This window comes from Diaporthe citri (assembly GCF_014595645.1).
Source record: "Diaporthe citri strain NFHF-8-4 chromosome Unknown scaffold_1, whole genome shotgun sequence".
Lineage (NCBI taxonomy): Eukaryota > Fungi > Ascomycota > Sordariomycetes > Diaporthales > Diaporthaceae > Diaporthe > Diaporthe citri.
Genome location: NW_025064846.1, coordinates 1,597,396 through 1,610,434, shown reverse-complemented (window position 1 = coordinate 1,610,434; position 13,039 = coordinate 1,597,396). Strand labels below are relative to the sequence as shown.

Genomic DNA, 13,039 nt, shown 5'->3' with positions numbered 1-13,039 from the left:
AGCCAGAGCTGACAGCCACTACGATTTGCATGGGCCCACGGGATGATGGTTCATGACTGAACCGACCTGACTGGCTGGATACTGATCCTAATGCCGATTCTGCCACTGCTCCTGCTACTGCTACTGGTCCGAGGCCGTTTGTCGCGATCGTCCTCTCCCTCGTTGTGGGGTAGGTGGACAGAGTGAGACCGGCGTGGATATCCGAGCCGGCCCTTGGGTGACACAGCGACGACTATCCATCCATACATCCAGACATCCACATACATCCAGGCCTGCCTCGTCTACTGATGCCCAATCCCCTCCCTCTTGCCGCCGCCAGAAGGCTCTTTCTTTTTCCCTGCATCTCCCTTGTGTAAGGCGGACTAGCCGGGCCTGCCTGCAGGAGCTGGCGCCGGGCAGCACAACATCGCCAATCACCCATACAGGCCTCACCCCACTCTTGCACCTACAGGTTGCAGTGAGCCACTTGTGTGAAACCATCTGGCTGCCTCTCGACGTACCACGCACCTGCAGCCCGCGATTCAATCCCCTCCGACCTAGCCTTCTCCTCCCCGGGCGGCACTTTTACGCTACGCTATCGCTGCGAAGATCGACCTCTGCAGCAGCAACAGCAGCAGCAGCAGCAGCTCTCCACCGCCCACCTGCCCACCCGTCCGTGCTCGCTCCTTCCCGTGCTGCTGTGTCCCCGTGCCCCTCTGCCCTCGTGCCAGCCAGCAACGAGACATCAGCACTTGCCCTTGCACTTGCTCTTGCCCTTGCAATTCCACCTGCCACTCGCCCACACCTGCCCGCCTTCGACACTTTCTCGAATGCCGACGCATCAGGGCTGACGTGTGCGGAGTGGACGAATGGCGAGGCTCGAGCACCTCGAGAGCCCCGTGAGCTCCAGGAGTAGGAGGAGCTCGCGAGTCCTACCCCCGGCGCCCATGCTCGATGACTCGCTCGGGTCCGAAGACGAAGACCTGGATTCGCCGCCTCACAGGAGCAGCAGGGGCAGAGACAGAGACAGAGACAGAGACAGAGACAGAGACAGAGACAGGGGCAGAGGCTGGGGCAAAGATGGCGAGACGACGGCGAGGGACCGCCTGGACCCGAGAGGTTGGGAGCGGGAGCGGGAAAGGAGGCCAGACGAGGAGATAATAATGCAGACACCCGGTTCCAGGGCCTCGTCGTCCTCCCACCGTCCCTCCCGTCGTTACCAGCCCGACCCGCGTGGCCGCGATTACACGCCGCCGCACTCTGTCTCGTCCTCGAGGGCGAGCACGCGGGTGCCGCCCATGACCTCCATGACGAGACCGTCGACAGCCGAAGCACCCTACCGCCGCCCTTCGCTGAGGGAGCTTGCCCCGGCAGGATACGACGACCCGGATGCTCGGCACGGCGTGCGTAGGGCCCATTCTCAAGCCCGTTCCGTCCACGCCGTTCCCTCCGCCCCTGTCCTCCGGGGAAGGGTGTACGCTTCAGGTCCAGAATCCAATGGTGAGGATACCGAGACTACATACGACTGTTGGGATGTTAGGAGGCCTCGGAGGGGCGAAAGGCGCAGGCGGTTAAGCCTTGATGACAGAAGCCCAGGTCGGGCAGAGCCAAGGACAAGTCACCACCGTTCGCGTCGAAGACGTGGAGATCCGACCAGGCTGGACGAAGACTACGATGAAATGGAATCTAGGCACACCCTTTCCGTCGACCACGAACCTCCCCCTCCACCTCCGCCGCACCCACGCTCGCGTCCCCATTCCCGAGCCCCATCTGCTAGACCCATCCCGGAGCCAGACGTTACGGAGTCAGAAGATTCGCAAGACGACCACCATCTTCGTGATCGGTTTGAGCGCCGAGGGAAGCCCAGGCATCGAAGGCACGGTTCTCACAAAATGGACTCTCGAAGAAGACGAAGCGAAAGCCATGTGGACTCTTCACCAACGCCCAAGCGGTATGTATTGTCATCTATATTTGGTGGCACCCCTGGCTCATCACACCGGGCCAGGCCGTCCCCGAAGCGATACTACGACACCGAAATCACCACTGTAGAAAAGGTCGACCGCCACCACCCGCCGTCTGCATCGATTAGGAGGTCGAACACCGTCAGCGGTTCTCAGGCGGCTGCGTCGCAACATCACAGTGTAAGCTCAACGAGGCGCTCGTCATCGTCAACTTTCCTTGGAAGCTTCTTTGGTCCGTCACTACACTCTCACCACCATCATGCCACAGATAAACGTGTAAAAGTGTGAGTGCCCTCCCCTCCGGTTCGTCGCACAGCTCAAGCCATAGCTGACAGGCGACGTCAGAGTGGAATGTGTCGTCTGCTTGGACGACCTCCCTTCCCGCAAGACGGCCAAGCTTAAATGCGGCCACCGGATGTGCCACTCTTGCCTCAAGCGAAGCTTCAAGTTGTCCATTACGGACCCGCAGCACATGCCGCCCAAGTGCTGCACCGCGGCCACCATCCCCCTGAAACACGTGGACCGCCTTTTTGACAACGAATTCAAGAGGAACTGGAACAAGAAGTACGTCGAGTACTCGACCCGCAACCGCATCTACTGCCCCAAGAAGGGCTGCAGCGAGTTCATCCGCCCCGAGGACATCCGTCACGCCGACGACGGGCGAAAGTATGGCAAGTGCGACAAGTGTAGGACTAAGGTTTGTGTGCGCTGTAACGGCAGGTGGCATAGCGGTAGGGACTGCCCCAAGGATGAGGATACGGTAAGGTTTATGGCGCAGGCCAAGGACGAGGGTTGGCAGTGTTGCTTCAGGTGCAAGGCCATGGTCGAACTGAAGGAAGGCTGCAATCACATGACGTGGTATGTTTCCGTACTCTATCTCCATCCCATTCCCTGTCTGTGTTCTCTCCCTCTCTGAGACAAGTTCTCATCTGACCCGAATGGAAAGTCGTTGCGGAGCTGAGTTCTGCATGATCTGCGGCGCCAGATGGAAGACATGCGAATGCTCCTGGTTCAATTATGACCCTGCCGAGGACGATCGGCTGGACCACATGCAGGTCCCCTTGCCTGTACGAGATCGATTTGGTGTTCGCCCAGCAGTAGATATGCCCCCCTCTCCCACAAGACAGGCTCGCCCAGGGCCTGGCATGTCAGCATTTTCAGGGCCCCGCCCGCGCTCACAGCATTACGAAGACGAGCTACACCGACGCATGTTGCAAGAGGATCGTGACGAGGCATACGCGAGGCGTCTACAGAACTGGCAGGAGTCCGAGGACGGCCCCGAGGACGACTTCCTGGGTGGTTTCGGGGATGTTCACGGACTAGGGAACGCGGCGAGCCATCACATGAATGACAACTTCCGTCCGCGCCCGCGCCACATCGTGGTGCCGGAACCACCGCGGCCGTCTCCCCTCCCCCCGATGACGCTCGATTCCGCACCAGGTTTCGACAGGGCTGCGCCCGGTGACTACGTCTTAGACGTCAACCGTGCCCGAGGCGTCCGCGCTGCGTCCCTGGGAAGGCTAGCTGACAGGTTCAACACGGATCGCCAGGGCCCCGTGCACCGGCCGCCACCGTTGCCGACGGCCGCCACGATGCCCTTGCCGGCTATGGTCTCGGCCATGTCGCCTGGCCATGTCGGCGTGCCGATAAGGAGGCACACTGTTGAGACCGGAGATGTGTACGATGATGACAGGTCCCGCCCGAGATCGGGCGGCATGAAGCCCGTGGAGCGGGTGGCTGTGAGTGGGAGGACGGCACGGCCAGTCTTCCATGAGGAGCCCGACGACATGCTCACACACGGCGTGCAGGCGGTCAAGCAGCACACCAGAGATCCACCTAAGGCAAGCAATCTCGCTGGCCTTACCGGCTCTGGTAGAGGGGCGGATAGAGTATTTGAGTGGGCGACACACGTCGAGCTCGGGGCTGCCCCGGATGCAGGTGGATGATCAGGACTATCGCTTGCGCCGTATGATACGGCGCAGAACATGATGCGACGTGTTTGATGGTTAAAGGAATATCACGATGTATCTACGATTTTGGACGATGGGGTGGTACATGTTCGAACGGCGTTTTTAACGACAGAACAGCATTGGACTGGTGATCTACAGACAGCATTTGTACTACTGCATGGGACAGGCGAGGAAGCAAAACCTCACAGTCGTTCTAGAAGGACCTTGTACAATTTTCTCATTGCAAGGCATTTTCGCTCTCACGGGCTGGGGCCTGATTCAGGCATACGGGGACCTTAGTTATCGCAGGGAGCATGCAATAACTAATATGGACCCGTTCGTTCACACCTTCATTCAGCCCCGTGTGAGACACAAGACACCAGACTTTCTTTCACTCTTGCATTAAGTCCACGCCGACCCCCTGGAGCGCATCCACCGCCCAATCGGGGTACTGGCTTCTATCTGGGTATAGCCTGGCAAAGAAGTCCCTGATGAACGCGGGAAACCGGTCCGCAATGATAGCCTCCCTCACCCTTCTCATGAGGTTCAACTGGTACCAGACGTTGTGCATTGTGAGCAGGTGTGCCGCGACCGTCTCCTTGCCGACATTGTGGTGTATGAAAGCCCTCGTGACGCCCAGGCCGTCGACCCCGTCCCTGACGTCCCCGCGGGGCCGGCAGCAGACGCAGCCGCACCCCTCCTCGACGACGCGGAAGTCGTTGGCGTACTCGGAATTCTTGAGCTTGAGCATGCCGCCCTGGGTCACGGCGTTCCCGAAGCGCGCCGTCCGCGTCGGCCACACGCAGTCGAACATGTCGGCGCCGAGGGCCACGCTGACGACCAGGTCCTCCGGGTAGCCCACGCCCATGACGTAGCGCGGCTTGAGCTCGGGCAGCATGGCCGTGCAGGCGGCGACGACGCGGCACGTGTCTGCTTTCGCCTCGCCGCCGCTGAGCCCGCCGATGGCGATCCCCGGCGTGTCGCGCGCGACCATCTCCGCCGTGCACTCGCGGCGCATGTCGACGTCCAGGCCGCCCTGGATGATGCAGAAGAGGTTCTGCGTGGCGGTGTTGCGGTGCGCGGCGACGCAGCGGTCCAGCCACCGCACGCTGCGCTCCATGGCCTCGCGCATGCGCGCCGCGTCCGGCGAGGTCGTCACCAGCACGTCGTCCAGCTGCATCATGATGTCGGAGCCGATCGAGTTCTGCAGCGACATGGAGTGCTCCGGCGTCAGGAGCATGGGCGTGCCGTCGTGCGGCGAGAGGAAGCGCACCCCTTCCTCCGTGATGGTCGCCAGCTTGAGGAGGGAGACCATCTGGAACCTGCCACTGTAAGCCTGCCTGCTCGTTCCGTCTGTCTCCTTGTGCCTCTCGGGTTCCACCGTGGGTCTGTATGCACACACACACACACACACACACACCATGGTCATGCGCGGGTTAGAGAAGGGGAACGTTTTGCCTACCCTCCGCTGTCCGTCAGGATGTTGTGGCCCCAGCCCTGCAGCTTGTGCGCGCCGCCGACGGCGTCGAGGACGTCCTGGCCGGGCTTCAGGCCGAGGTGGTACGTGTTGTTGAGGCACAGGCGGCAGCTCGTCTGCTCCAGCTGCTCCGGGGTGATGCCCTTGAGCGAGGCCTGCGTGGCGACCGGCATGAACACGGGGAGGTTGACGGGCCCGTGGGGCAGCGTGAGGACGGAGGCGCGGGCTCGTGTGGTCTACCCCTGGTGTGGGCGCACCTGTCAGTCAACGGGCTCCCGGCGACGAGGCTGGCGAGAGAGTGAGTGACTTACAGAGCACTTGGCTACCAGCTCGAAGGTGAGCGCCCCATGCGTGGCTGATCTTGCTGTCGACGCCATTGTTCTGGCCGCCCACATACTACTCCCGAGAAGACCGCCTTTTCGTATGTGCGTCGGTGTCAAGTGTATATCACTGTGCAATGGGGTGTCGCGTGCAAGGGGACATCGCGGTATGGATTTATAGTGTAGGCAAGCCAACCCCGTGCGGCCTGCAGGAGCCCTGCATGCCTAGACCCGGCGGTGGTGGGGTGGCAGCTTGAGCTTCAGGGGTCTCGGTCCTCGTCTGGCACGGCTTCAGCGCTCCATGCCTTTGGGCAGGCCACCAACACGCTCATGCCAACATCTGATCCAATAACTACTCGCACGGGGAAAGAACGCGATGCAGTTGCGAGCTCAAGATTCCCGTCCTCTCCAGAACTGATATTTGTCGGGTTCTCCATTGTCAATTTAAAATACACTCGTGCCCGCCCTTGATGGGACGTCAGCCCTTTTAATGGTATCCATTTGCGCCGCCGGCCCCCAGAGCACTCAGCTCTTCCTGGTTCCGCCTGTAAACCTCCTGCGCTTCTCTCTCCCTCCTGCTCACAAAGCTGACCTCTTCTCGGAGAGCGGCTAGCCTGTTCTTGACCGCCACCTCCTCTGAAGACGCCATGATTTCGAAGGCGTGAAGTGCATTGGTAGCCTTCTCCAGCTCCGTTGCTGTCTCCCCGATTTTCTTTCGCAGCGTCTCAGCGCGGTGCTTGTAGCCACCAAGGTGCAGGTTCAACTTCTTCTCCAGCTTGGATCCTTTCTCAGCGGATGCAATCATGGTTTCTTGGATGTCCTCAGCAGCCACTTTCAGAGCCTCCAACTCATCCTGTTCCGTGTCATCGTAGCATCCGAGACCCAACAGAAGCGAGGAGTTGTTGCTTTTGGCCCAGGCAGCCTCTACCTCCTCGGGCTTCGGTTTGTCCTTGACGTCCATCAAAATCTGTCGTCTCGCTTCCGCTAATGCACTATCGTCAATCTGGACCAGGCTGGGAGCCTCCCTGCCGCGTGTGGCACCAGCAAGAGGATATTTGGCGGCGTCGTAAGCCATGAGCAGTGCTGCTTCGCGTGCGACGGCCTTTTCCGCGGGGTCCTCAATATCGTCAGCAGCCCGCGAGAGTACTGCCAAATTGACAGAGACTGGTCGTGGGAGCCCTCTCTGCATGACCTGCGTGCGCCTCTTCCTCTCAAGGAGTTCCTGCGCTTCACGGATTTCCCGCTCCCTGCGGTCACGTTCTGCGGCATCCTCCGGCAGGCCATTTTCGGCCACCGTCACCTCTTGCTGCTCCTCTGGTAGCTCAAGCTCCCATGCTTGTTGTTTTGGTTTGGGCAGAGACGCCAGGCCTTGCTGGAGCCTATGCCGCAAGACCATATCGTTACCCTGACTGTTTAGTGCAAAGTTATCACGTGGTGTCCGCAGCGGCGTCTGCCCTGGACGTAGGGGTGTAGCATCAACGCCATTTGCCCCTGGCCTGAGAGGCGTCGCCAGAGGATTGGGGGTCACAATGTTCTGCATCCTTGGGGCGGCAGACTCGAAGCCTGTTGAACCGGCACCCTCGTGCAGCGGTGTGTTTTCGCCACCAAGGAGAGAAGACTGTGTCTCGGTCAACGCCCGGATGTTCTTGATCTCGTTGGCGATGTGGTCCTCGTGAGCGGGGGCCCTCGGCGTTCGAATCGGCGCTCCTGTGTTGAGGGCCGAATATGAGTTGACAAGTCCTCTGGTGGCGTCATTGTCACCATCAGCCATCGTGTTCGCACGCTCGCCAATCATGCCCATCTTCACGATGTCCTCCAGCTCGCCTTCGCCGACCTGAGGAGCTGGCAAGTTGAGGGCTCTTCTCTTGCTACTCTGCTCAGCTTCTCTGAGCCGCTGCATTTGGCCGGCCTTGAGGGCCTCCCGGTATGAGGCCGAAGGAGCATCTTTGTCCGCCTTCCTCCTCTTGCGCCCTGCTTCGTCCTCCTCATCCTGCTTCCTTTTCGCCTGTGCCAGCTGTTGTTTTCGGGGGTCGAAGTTTGCTCGCTGTCTCTCATTCAGCGATTGTTCCTCGTTCGTGTCGTAGAATCCCGGCGCTGCTTTCTTCTCAAAGGGAATATCGGCATTGTAGTCCATCTGACCCTTCTTCCGCGTGGTGACCTTGATGTTGATGCCAGCAGTCTTCAGCTCGCGGCGCTTTTGAAGAGCAGCGAGACGTCTGGACTCCTCTTGCTGTCGCTCACGGGCCTTGCGCTTCGCCTTTTTTCCCTGAGTGTTGGCCAAGCGAGCTCGTGCCTCGCTGAGCATCTCCTTCTCGTCTTCATCGAGGTCGATGGTATCCGGTCGTGCGGGTTTCGTCTCTGGATCGGGGTCCACCTCGCCCGGTCGAAGCTTTCTCACATCGTCTGCCGTCGGTGCGGACGTCTCGTCGCCTCCAGTCAAGCTAAGCTCGGAAGCCTCCCTCTGCTCTGCCTCGTCCAGGAGTTTCTGGTACCGTTCGATGCACTGATTGGCGGTTCGGCCGACGAGAGGAGCGATAGTCCGCCATTGCGTGGGCATCAACTTTGCTAGGTGGAGCAGCTTCTCATCCTCCTCCTTGGTAAACTCGACCTTCTTGATGCTTGGGTCCAGCCATTCTTGCCATCTTGCCTTGCACTGCTTGGGTGTCTTCCGTGCAAGCAGGGAGGATACACGCGCCCACTGATTCAGACCGTACTTGGAGACGGCAGCTTTGAGAACTTCATCCTCAATGTTGGTCCACACACCACCCTTGACGACAGGCATGGTGGCAGCACAGCTTCGCTGAGTGGGCGAAGTTCAGAAGTCGACGTGGGAACAGCGCGAGCCACTTGCTGGGCCTACCCTTTGAAAACTGTTCGACAGCCGTGAAAAACCCCTCGGTAGGAAACGATGAAATGAGTGGAAAGCGGGCGAATGATCAAATACCACGCGAAGGCTCGCGGTCGGGGACGAGGGAGGCTGTTATTACTTGAGGCTTGATGAAGACGAACATTCGGCCGGCGTGTTGCGAAGCAGGCAGATAATTGAGGTTCTGTAGGGGTGCTGAGTTGCAGGGTGGAGCCTGGCAACGACCAATCGATAAGTGCCCTCTTATCAGACAACCGCGGCGCAAAGGCGCGTCTGGGAGCTTTCTCGTCGCATCATGCCCCTAGGCTCACCCAAACTTACATGCTAGACGAAATCACTTCCAGAAGCAATGCCTTGACATGGTGCGAATGCTTCTGACCAATTCCGCAATACTTTATCGGTCCAGTTAGTTCAAGATGTCTAGCGACAACTCTGAGATCCCTCCAGCTGGGGGCGCGAGTCTTGCGCCAGTACCCGCCCCAAGTCCAGCCTCCCTTCCCCAGAAGCGCGCTCTCGACGACGACCACGTACCGGCTGTATCCTCACCCCTCAACCCGGACTTCACCTCGAGGAAATCTCAGGTTCCAGAAGAGACCCCAATCGTTTCACGGGAGAAGCGCACCAAAAAGGAGTCGCTTAAAAAGCGGGAGTCCAAGGCTGCAAGCACTCCTGGCGGTGCCGACAGCTCCAGAGCAACTCCGGATCCACGACAGACGAAGAAGAGTCGGATCAACCTTCCAGCTGCAGAGATATCGCCAGCACGTTACATACTTCCTCTTCCCAAGGCAACCGACTTCGAGCCTGCCCGTGGCCCACAACTTGCGCCCCATCACGATGTGGCCGCCCCCAACGGCGAGAACATCGAGTTCTTCGAGACGCAGGAGCAGTAAGCAAGCATGGGTCGCTCGCGTTTCTGGCCAATGCTAACGACATCAAGTGTATACAACAAGAAGCAGTACTACTACACCCACTGCATCGCAGATCCCAAGTTCCCCTCCTCCTTTTACTACAGGCAGACAGAGCCAGAACCTTTCGGCGCTCACATGAGCTTCGAGGATGCCGCGACGCACCTGCTCTTCGACAAGTCCGGAACGCACATCACGACTAACAAAGGATGGAGAATGTCTCGAGCGAATATCGCGATTAGAGAGGGCCGCTGGTACTGGGAGTGCAAGATCACAAGAGGCATACTGAGGGAGCCACCGCCACCAGGCTCCGACCAACCAGAGTCGCACGGCCATGTCCGAATAGGTTTCGCGCGGAGAGAAGCCGCGGTGGATGCACCAGCGGGCTTTGATGCCTACAGCTACGGAATCCGAGATCGAGAGGGGCAGAAGGTGCACATGTCAAGGCCGAAGGATTTCTTCCCGCCCGGCGAAGAGCTCCGCGAGGGCGATGTGCTCGGGCTCGAGATCAATCTGCCCTCTGAACAGATACATCGGAAAGTTGTGACGGGCCATTTCAACCCTGCTGTTGATCTACTGGAAGAGGCAGACCACTCAACGACGGAAGCACTTAACATAGTCCGGGACCGGCTGCCGATCCGATTCAAAGCCCACATCTATTTCGAGACACCTGATTACCACACCTCACCCGAGCTTGAGGACCTGATGAATCCATCACCGATGTCTACATCTGGAACGGGTGCAGGCCAGTCGGAAGGCCCCAACCCCACCCACCCAGTCCCTTGCCTACGTACGTTGCCGAACTCCTGGATCAAGGCGTACAAGAACGGTGTCGAGATGGGCACCGCATTTACCAATCTTCTGGCATTCTTGCCGCAAGCCTCCAAGCCAGCCACGGCTAAGCAACCTGACGCGCGAGACGGCCTTGATGATGGCATGCTCGGGTACTACCCCGCCGTGAGTGTTTTCCGCGGCGGTGCTGCAGCGGTAAACTTTGGCCCAAAGTTCTGGTACCCACCACCGGGCTATGAGCACGACCAAGACAACGGAGTCGACGTGGTCATGACGGGTACGGATGAGCAGCCGACCATCACAGCGAAGCAAGAGCCTCCTCGAGCGATGGCAGAGCGCTACGAGGAGCAGATCGTCGAGGACATCGTGTACGATATTGTAGATGAGGTCGACTTCTGGATGCAAGATGGTGCAAAGGTCATCGACCGGACACGGCGTAATCAGGCGGTCAAGGAGTTCAAGGAGGTCGTTCAAGACGTGTAAAGTTTTGGCCAGGGGAGACTGGCTTACATTGGGACAGAGAGCATTCATGATACCCAGAATTTATTGACATAGCAAAAAGCTAACTAACGTGACTGTAAGCGGTGGTCATTAAGTCTTTCGTGAGCGCATAGGGTACCCCTTTCTTGACAGGGTATCTCGTTACTCATCATTCTTTCACCAAAAACCGTCCAACGCCACGCCCAAGTTTTTCAAGCCAATTCTTCGTAATCAACATGCCAGCAATCATGTTGCACGTCACAAGCTTCCTCAATCATTAATCGTTAATGAATCGAAATCGACACCCACAAAGATCTAATCCCCTACTTCCTGCGCGAGCTCGAGCTCGCCCCTGCGCTCTCGATGCGCTTGGGGGACGCCCGCCCGCTGCGCGACTCAACGACGGACTCATCATCTGAGAGCTCCTCGATGCGGCTGCCCGCCTCGACGGCACTGGCGGACTTCTCCCGCTCTAGGCGAACCTCGCGACCACGCTTGTGGCAGTACCAGAGCACAAACATGAGTACTGGGAGCACAATGTTAGCAATGCCGTGCCGGATGCACATATGGGGGAGGAGTTAACTCACGGAAAAGCGCGATGCTCCAGATGGCGTTTGTGCCGATGAAAGCCGGCCACCGCACCTTCAGGAAGTTCATAATGGCCTTGAGCATTCCCACGACGGCGCTGGGCTTCGTGACCAGCTCGGAGAGATTCTTGGGCACCAAGAGCTTCATGGCCTGGTCCTTGATGCCGCCCTTAGGGGCATCATCACCCTTCAGGCCCTGCGACTCGGCAGCCACGGCCAGGAGCTCCGGCGCGAGGGCGCCGGTGACCTTGTTCGGTAGGGTGGTGACCATCTTCTGCATGCTCTTTGGCAACTTCTCGTAGTTCTTGGCCAGCGTGCCGTCGTGGTCGTCAAAGAGCTTCTTCAGGTCGTTTGTGGCGGTGGGGACGCCGTTGACCAGATCCTGCAGGACGACCGTGAACTTTCCTACCATCTCGGCGGAGTCCTTGGATAGCGAGAAGGTCTTGTTGTTGCGCGCGGATAGATTCAGGTCGTCAAGGATGCGGTTGATGTCGTCCTTCTCGCGCTCCTCTTCGTCATGCGGCACCGCGAGGTTGGTGGGCTGGAGGTCATTCTTGCCGGTCTTGCGCGTGAAGAACGAGAAGCGCGAGGGCTGCTTGCCGTCGCCTTTGCTGCCGTCGCCGGGCTTGCCTTTGCCCTTGCCCTTTCCCTTGACCTCGAGATCTTCGCTTCGGACATAGCTGTCGTTATCGCTGTCCCACGATATGTCGGGTGTCTTCACCCTAGGTGGTAGGGGTGGTCGCTTTCCATTCTCGTCGGAAAAGCCGTCCTCAGATGTGAGCCTCTCGAAGAAGAGCTGCTCGTCGTCCGTCAAGACAGGACCTGGCCCTGGCCCGAGGGAGCTGGCTGTTGGGGACTTGGATCGTGCCCGGGCTGCTTCTGCTTCTTCTTGGAGCTTGGCCCTCTCCTCGACCTTGCGGTCCCTGTTCTTCTTGAACTTGCGGTACGCAATGTATTCAAGCATTTTGGTTGCTTGCCTCGGTGGGCAATGGAACAAGTTGAGAAAGTGTCAGAAGTGGATGATGAGAGGAAGTCAAGAAGGACTGGAAAGTGGCTGCGATCCAGGTTTGGCTTTTTCTTTGATCGAGTTACTGTGTTAGACACGCAGTAGAGATGTCATACAGCGTTGCACATGATGGTGTGTGGCGAGGCTTTGTCGAGGCCGCCCGTTTAGCTGCGAGCACACAGCCACTCTACCAAGCTTCTTGAGCCGTCAGTAATCGGAGCTCCCTTGTCACTGAGACTCTGCTACCCCGCCAAATGGTTTGTCCAGACACACCAGAAGTTCAAGGGCCTGCCTTGGCCTGGCCGTGACGGGAGAGGCCTCAAGGTGGGTGACGTCACTGCTGCAGGGGTTACGCACGCAACGGTTCGAATGAGGGTATGGGACTTAGCCGCTTGTTTCATGTCAGTGCCATTCTCTTGTGGCTGGGTATCGTAGAACATTTCGCTTCTGCAAAAGCCAAATAATACTGGGACGTGACTGGTGCTCGACAGGAGCCCTGCCCGAAGTATCAGAACCACCCTCTGCGAGCAGTCCCCATCCCAGCCAAGCCTTTTGATTTCTGGCTGGTGATGTCCATGGAGTGTTTTCATCCCCCCGAGACTTTGAGCCCCAGCACCCACATCCGCGCATCGCGAAGCGATTGTCTGAGGCCGCCTGATAGCCTCGCCCTCTTTCCTTCTCAATGGCAGTTTAGCATGTCTGTCGCACGCGGTTCCC

The 13,039-nt window shown here is 58.9% G+C and overlaps 5 protein-coding genes across 5 annotated transcripts; 2 read left to right on the top strand and 3 right to left on the bottom strand.

Annotated features, from left to right (window-relative positions):
• Positions 1–848: 848 nt before the first annotated feature.
• INS49_000433 (uncharacterized protein) lies at positions 849–3,886 on the top strand (the record flags this gene model as incomplete). The annotated part of the gene is made up of 5 exons (XM_043161271.1): positions 849–1,382; positions 1,576–1,930; positions 2,209–2,224; positions 2,286–2,637; positions 3,122–3,886. The coding sequence occupies 5 exons, from the start codon at positions 849–851 to the stop codon at positions 3,884–3,886; spliced, it is 2,022 nt and encodes a 673-aa protein (XP_043029777.1).
• A 394-nt stretch (positions 3,887–4,280) lies between these two features.
• INS49_000432 (uncharacterized protein) lies at positions 4,281–5,743 on the bottom strand (the record flags this gene model as incomplete). Its single annotated transcript, XM_043161270.1, has 3 exons — positions 4,281–5,277; positions 5,352–5,521; positions 5,678–5,743. The coding sequence occupies 3 exons, from the start codon at positions 5,741–5,743 to the stop codon at positions 4,281–4,283; spliced, it is 1,233 nt and encodes a 410-aa protein (XP_043029776.1).
• A 430-nt stretch (positions 5,744–6,173) lies between these two features.
• INS49_000431 (uncharacterized protein) lies at positions 6,174–8,468 on the bottom strand (the record flags this gene model as incomplete). Its single annotated transcript, XM_043161269.1, has 1 exon — positions 6,174–8,468. The coding sequence occupies one exon, from the start codon at positions 8,466–8,468 to the stop codon at positions 6,174–6,176; it is 2,295 nt and encodes a 764-aa protein (XP_043029775.1).
• A 500-nt stretch (positions 8,469–8,968) lies between these two features.
• On the top strand, positions 8,969–10,732 carry INS49_000430 (uncharacterized protein; the record flags this gene model as incomplete). The annotated part of the gene is made up of 2 exons (XM_043161268.1): positions 8,969–9,438; positions 9,490–10,732. The coding sequence occupies 2 exons, from the start codon at positions 8,969–8,971 to the stop codon at positions 10,730–10,732; spliced, it is 1,713 nt and encodes a 570-aa protein (XP_043029774.1).
• A 320-nt stretch (positions 10,733–11,052) lies between these two features.
• Positions 11,053–12,280, bottom strand: INS49_000429 (uncharacterized protein; the record flags this gene model as incomplete). Its single annotated transcript, XM_043161267.1, has 2 exons — positions 11,053–11,255; positions 11,317–12,280. The coding sequence occupies 2 exons, from the start codon at positions 12,278–12,280 to the stop codon at positions 11,053–11,055; spliced, it is 1,167 nt and encodes a 388-aa protein (XP_043029773.1).
• Between the last annotated feature and the right edge of the window lie 759 nt (positions 12,281–13,039).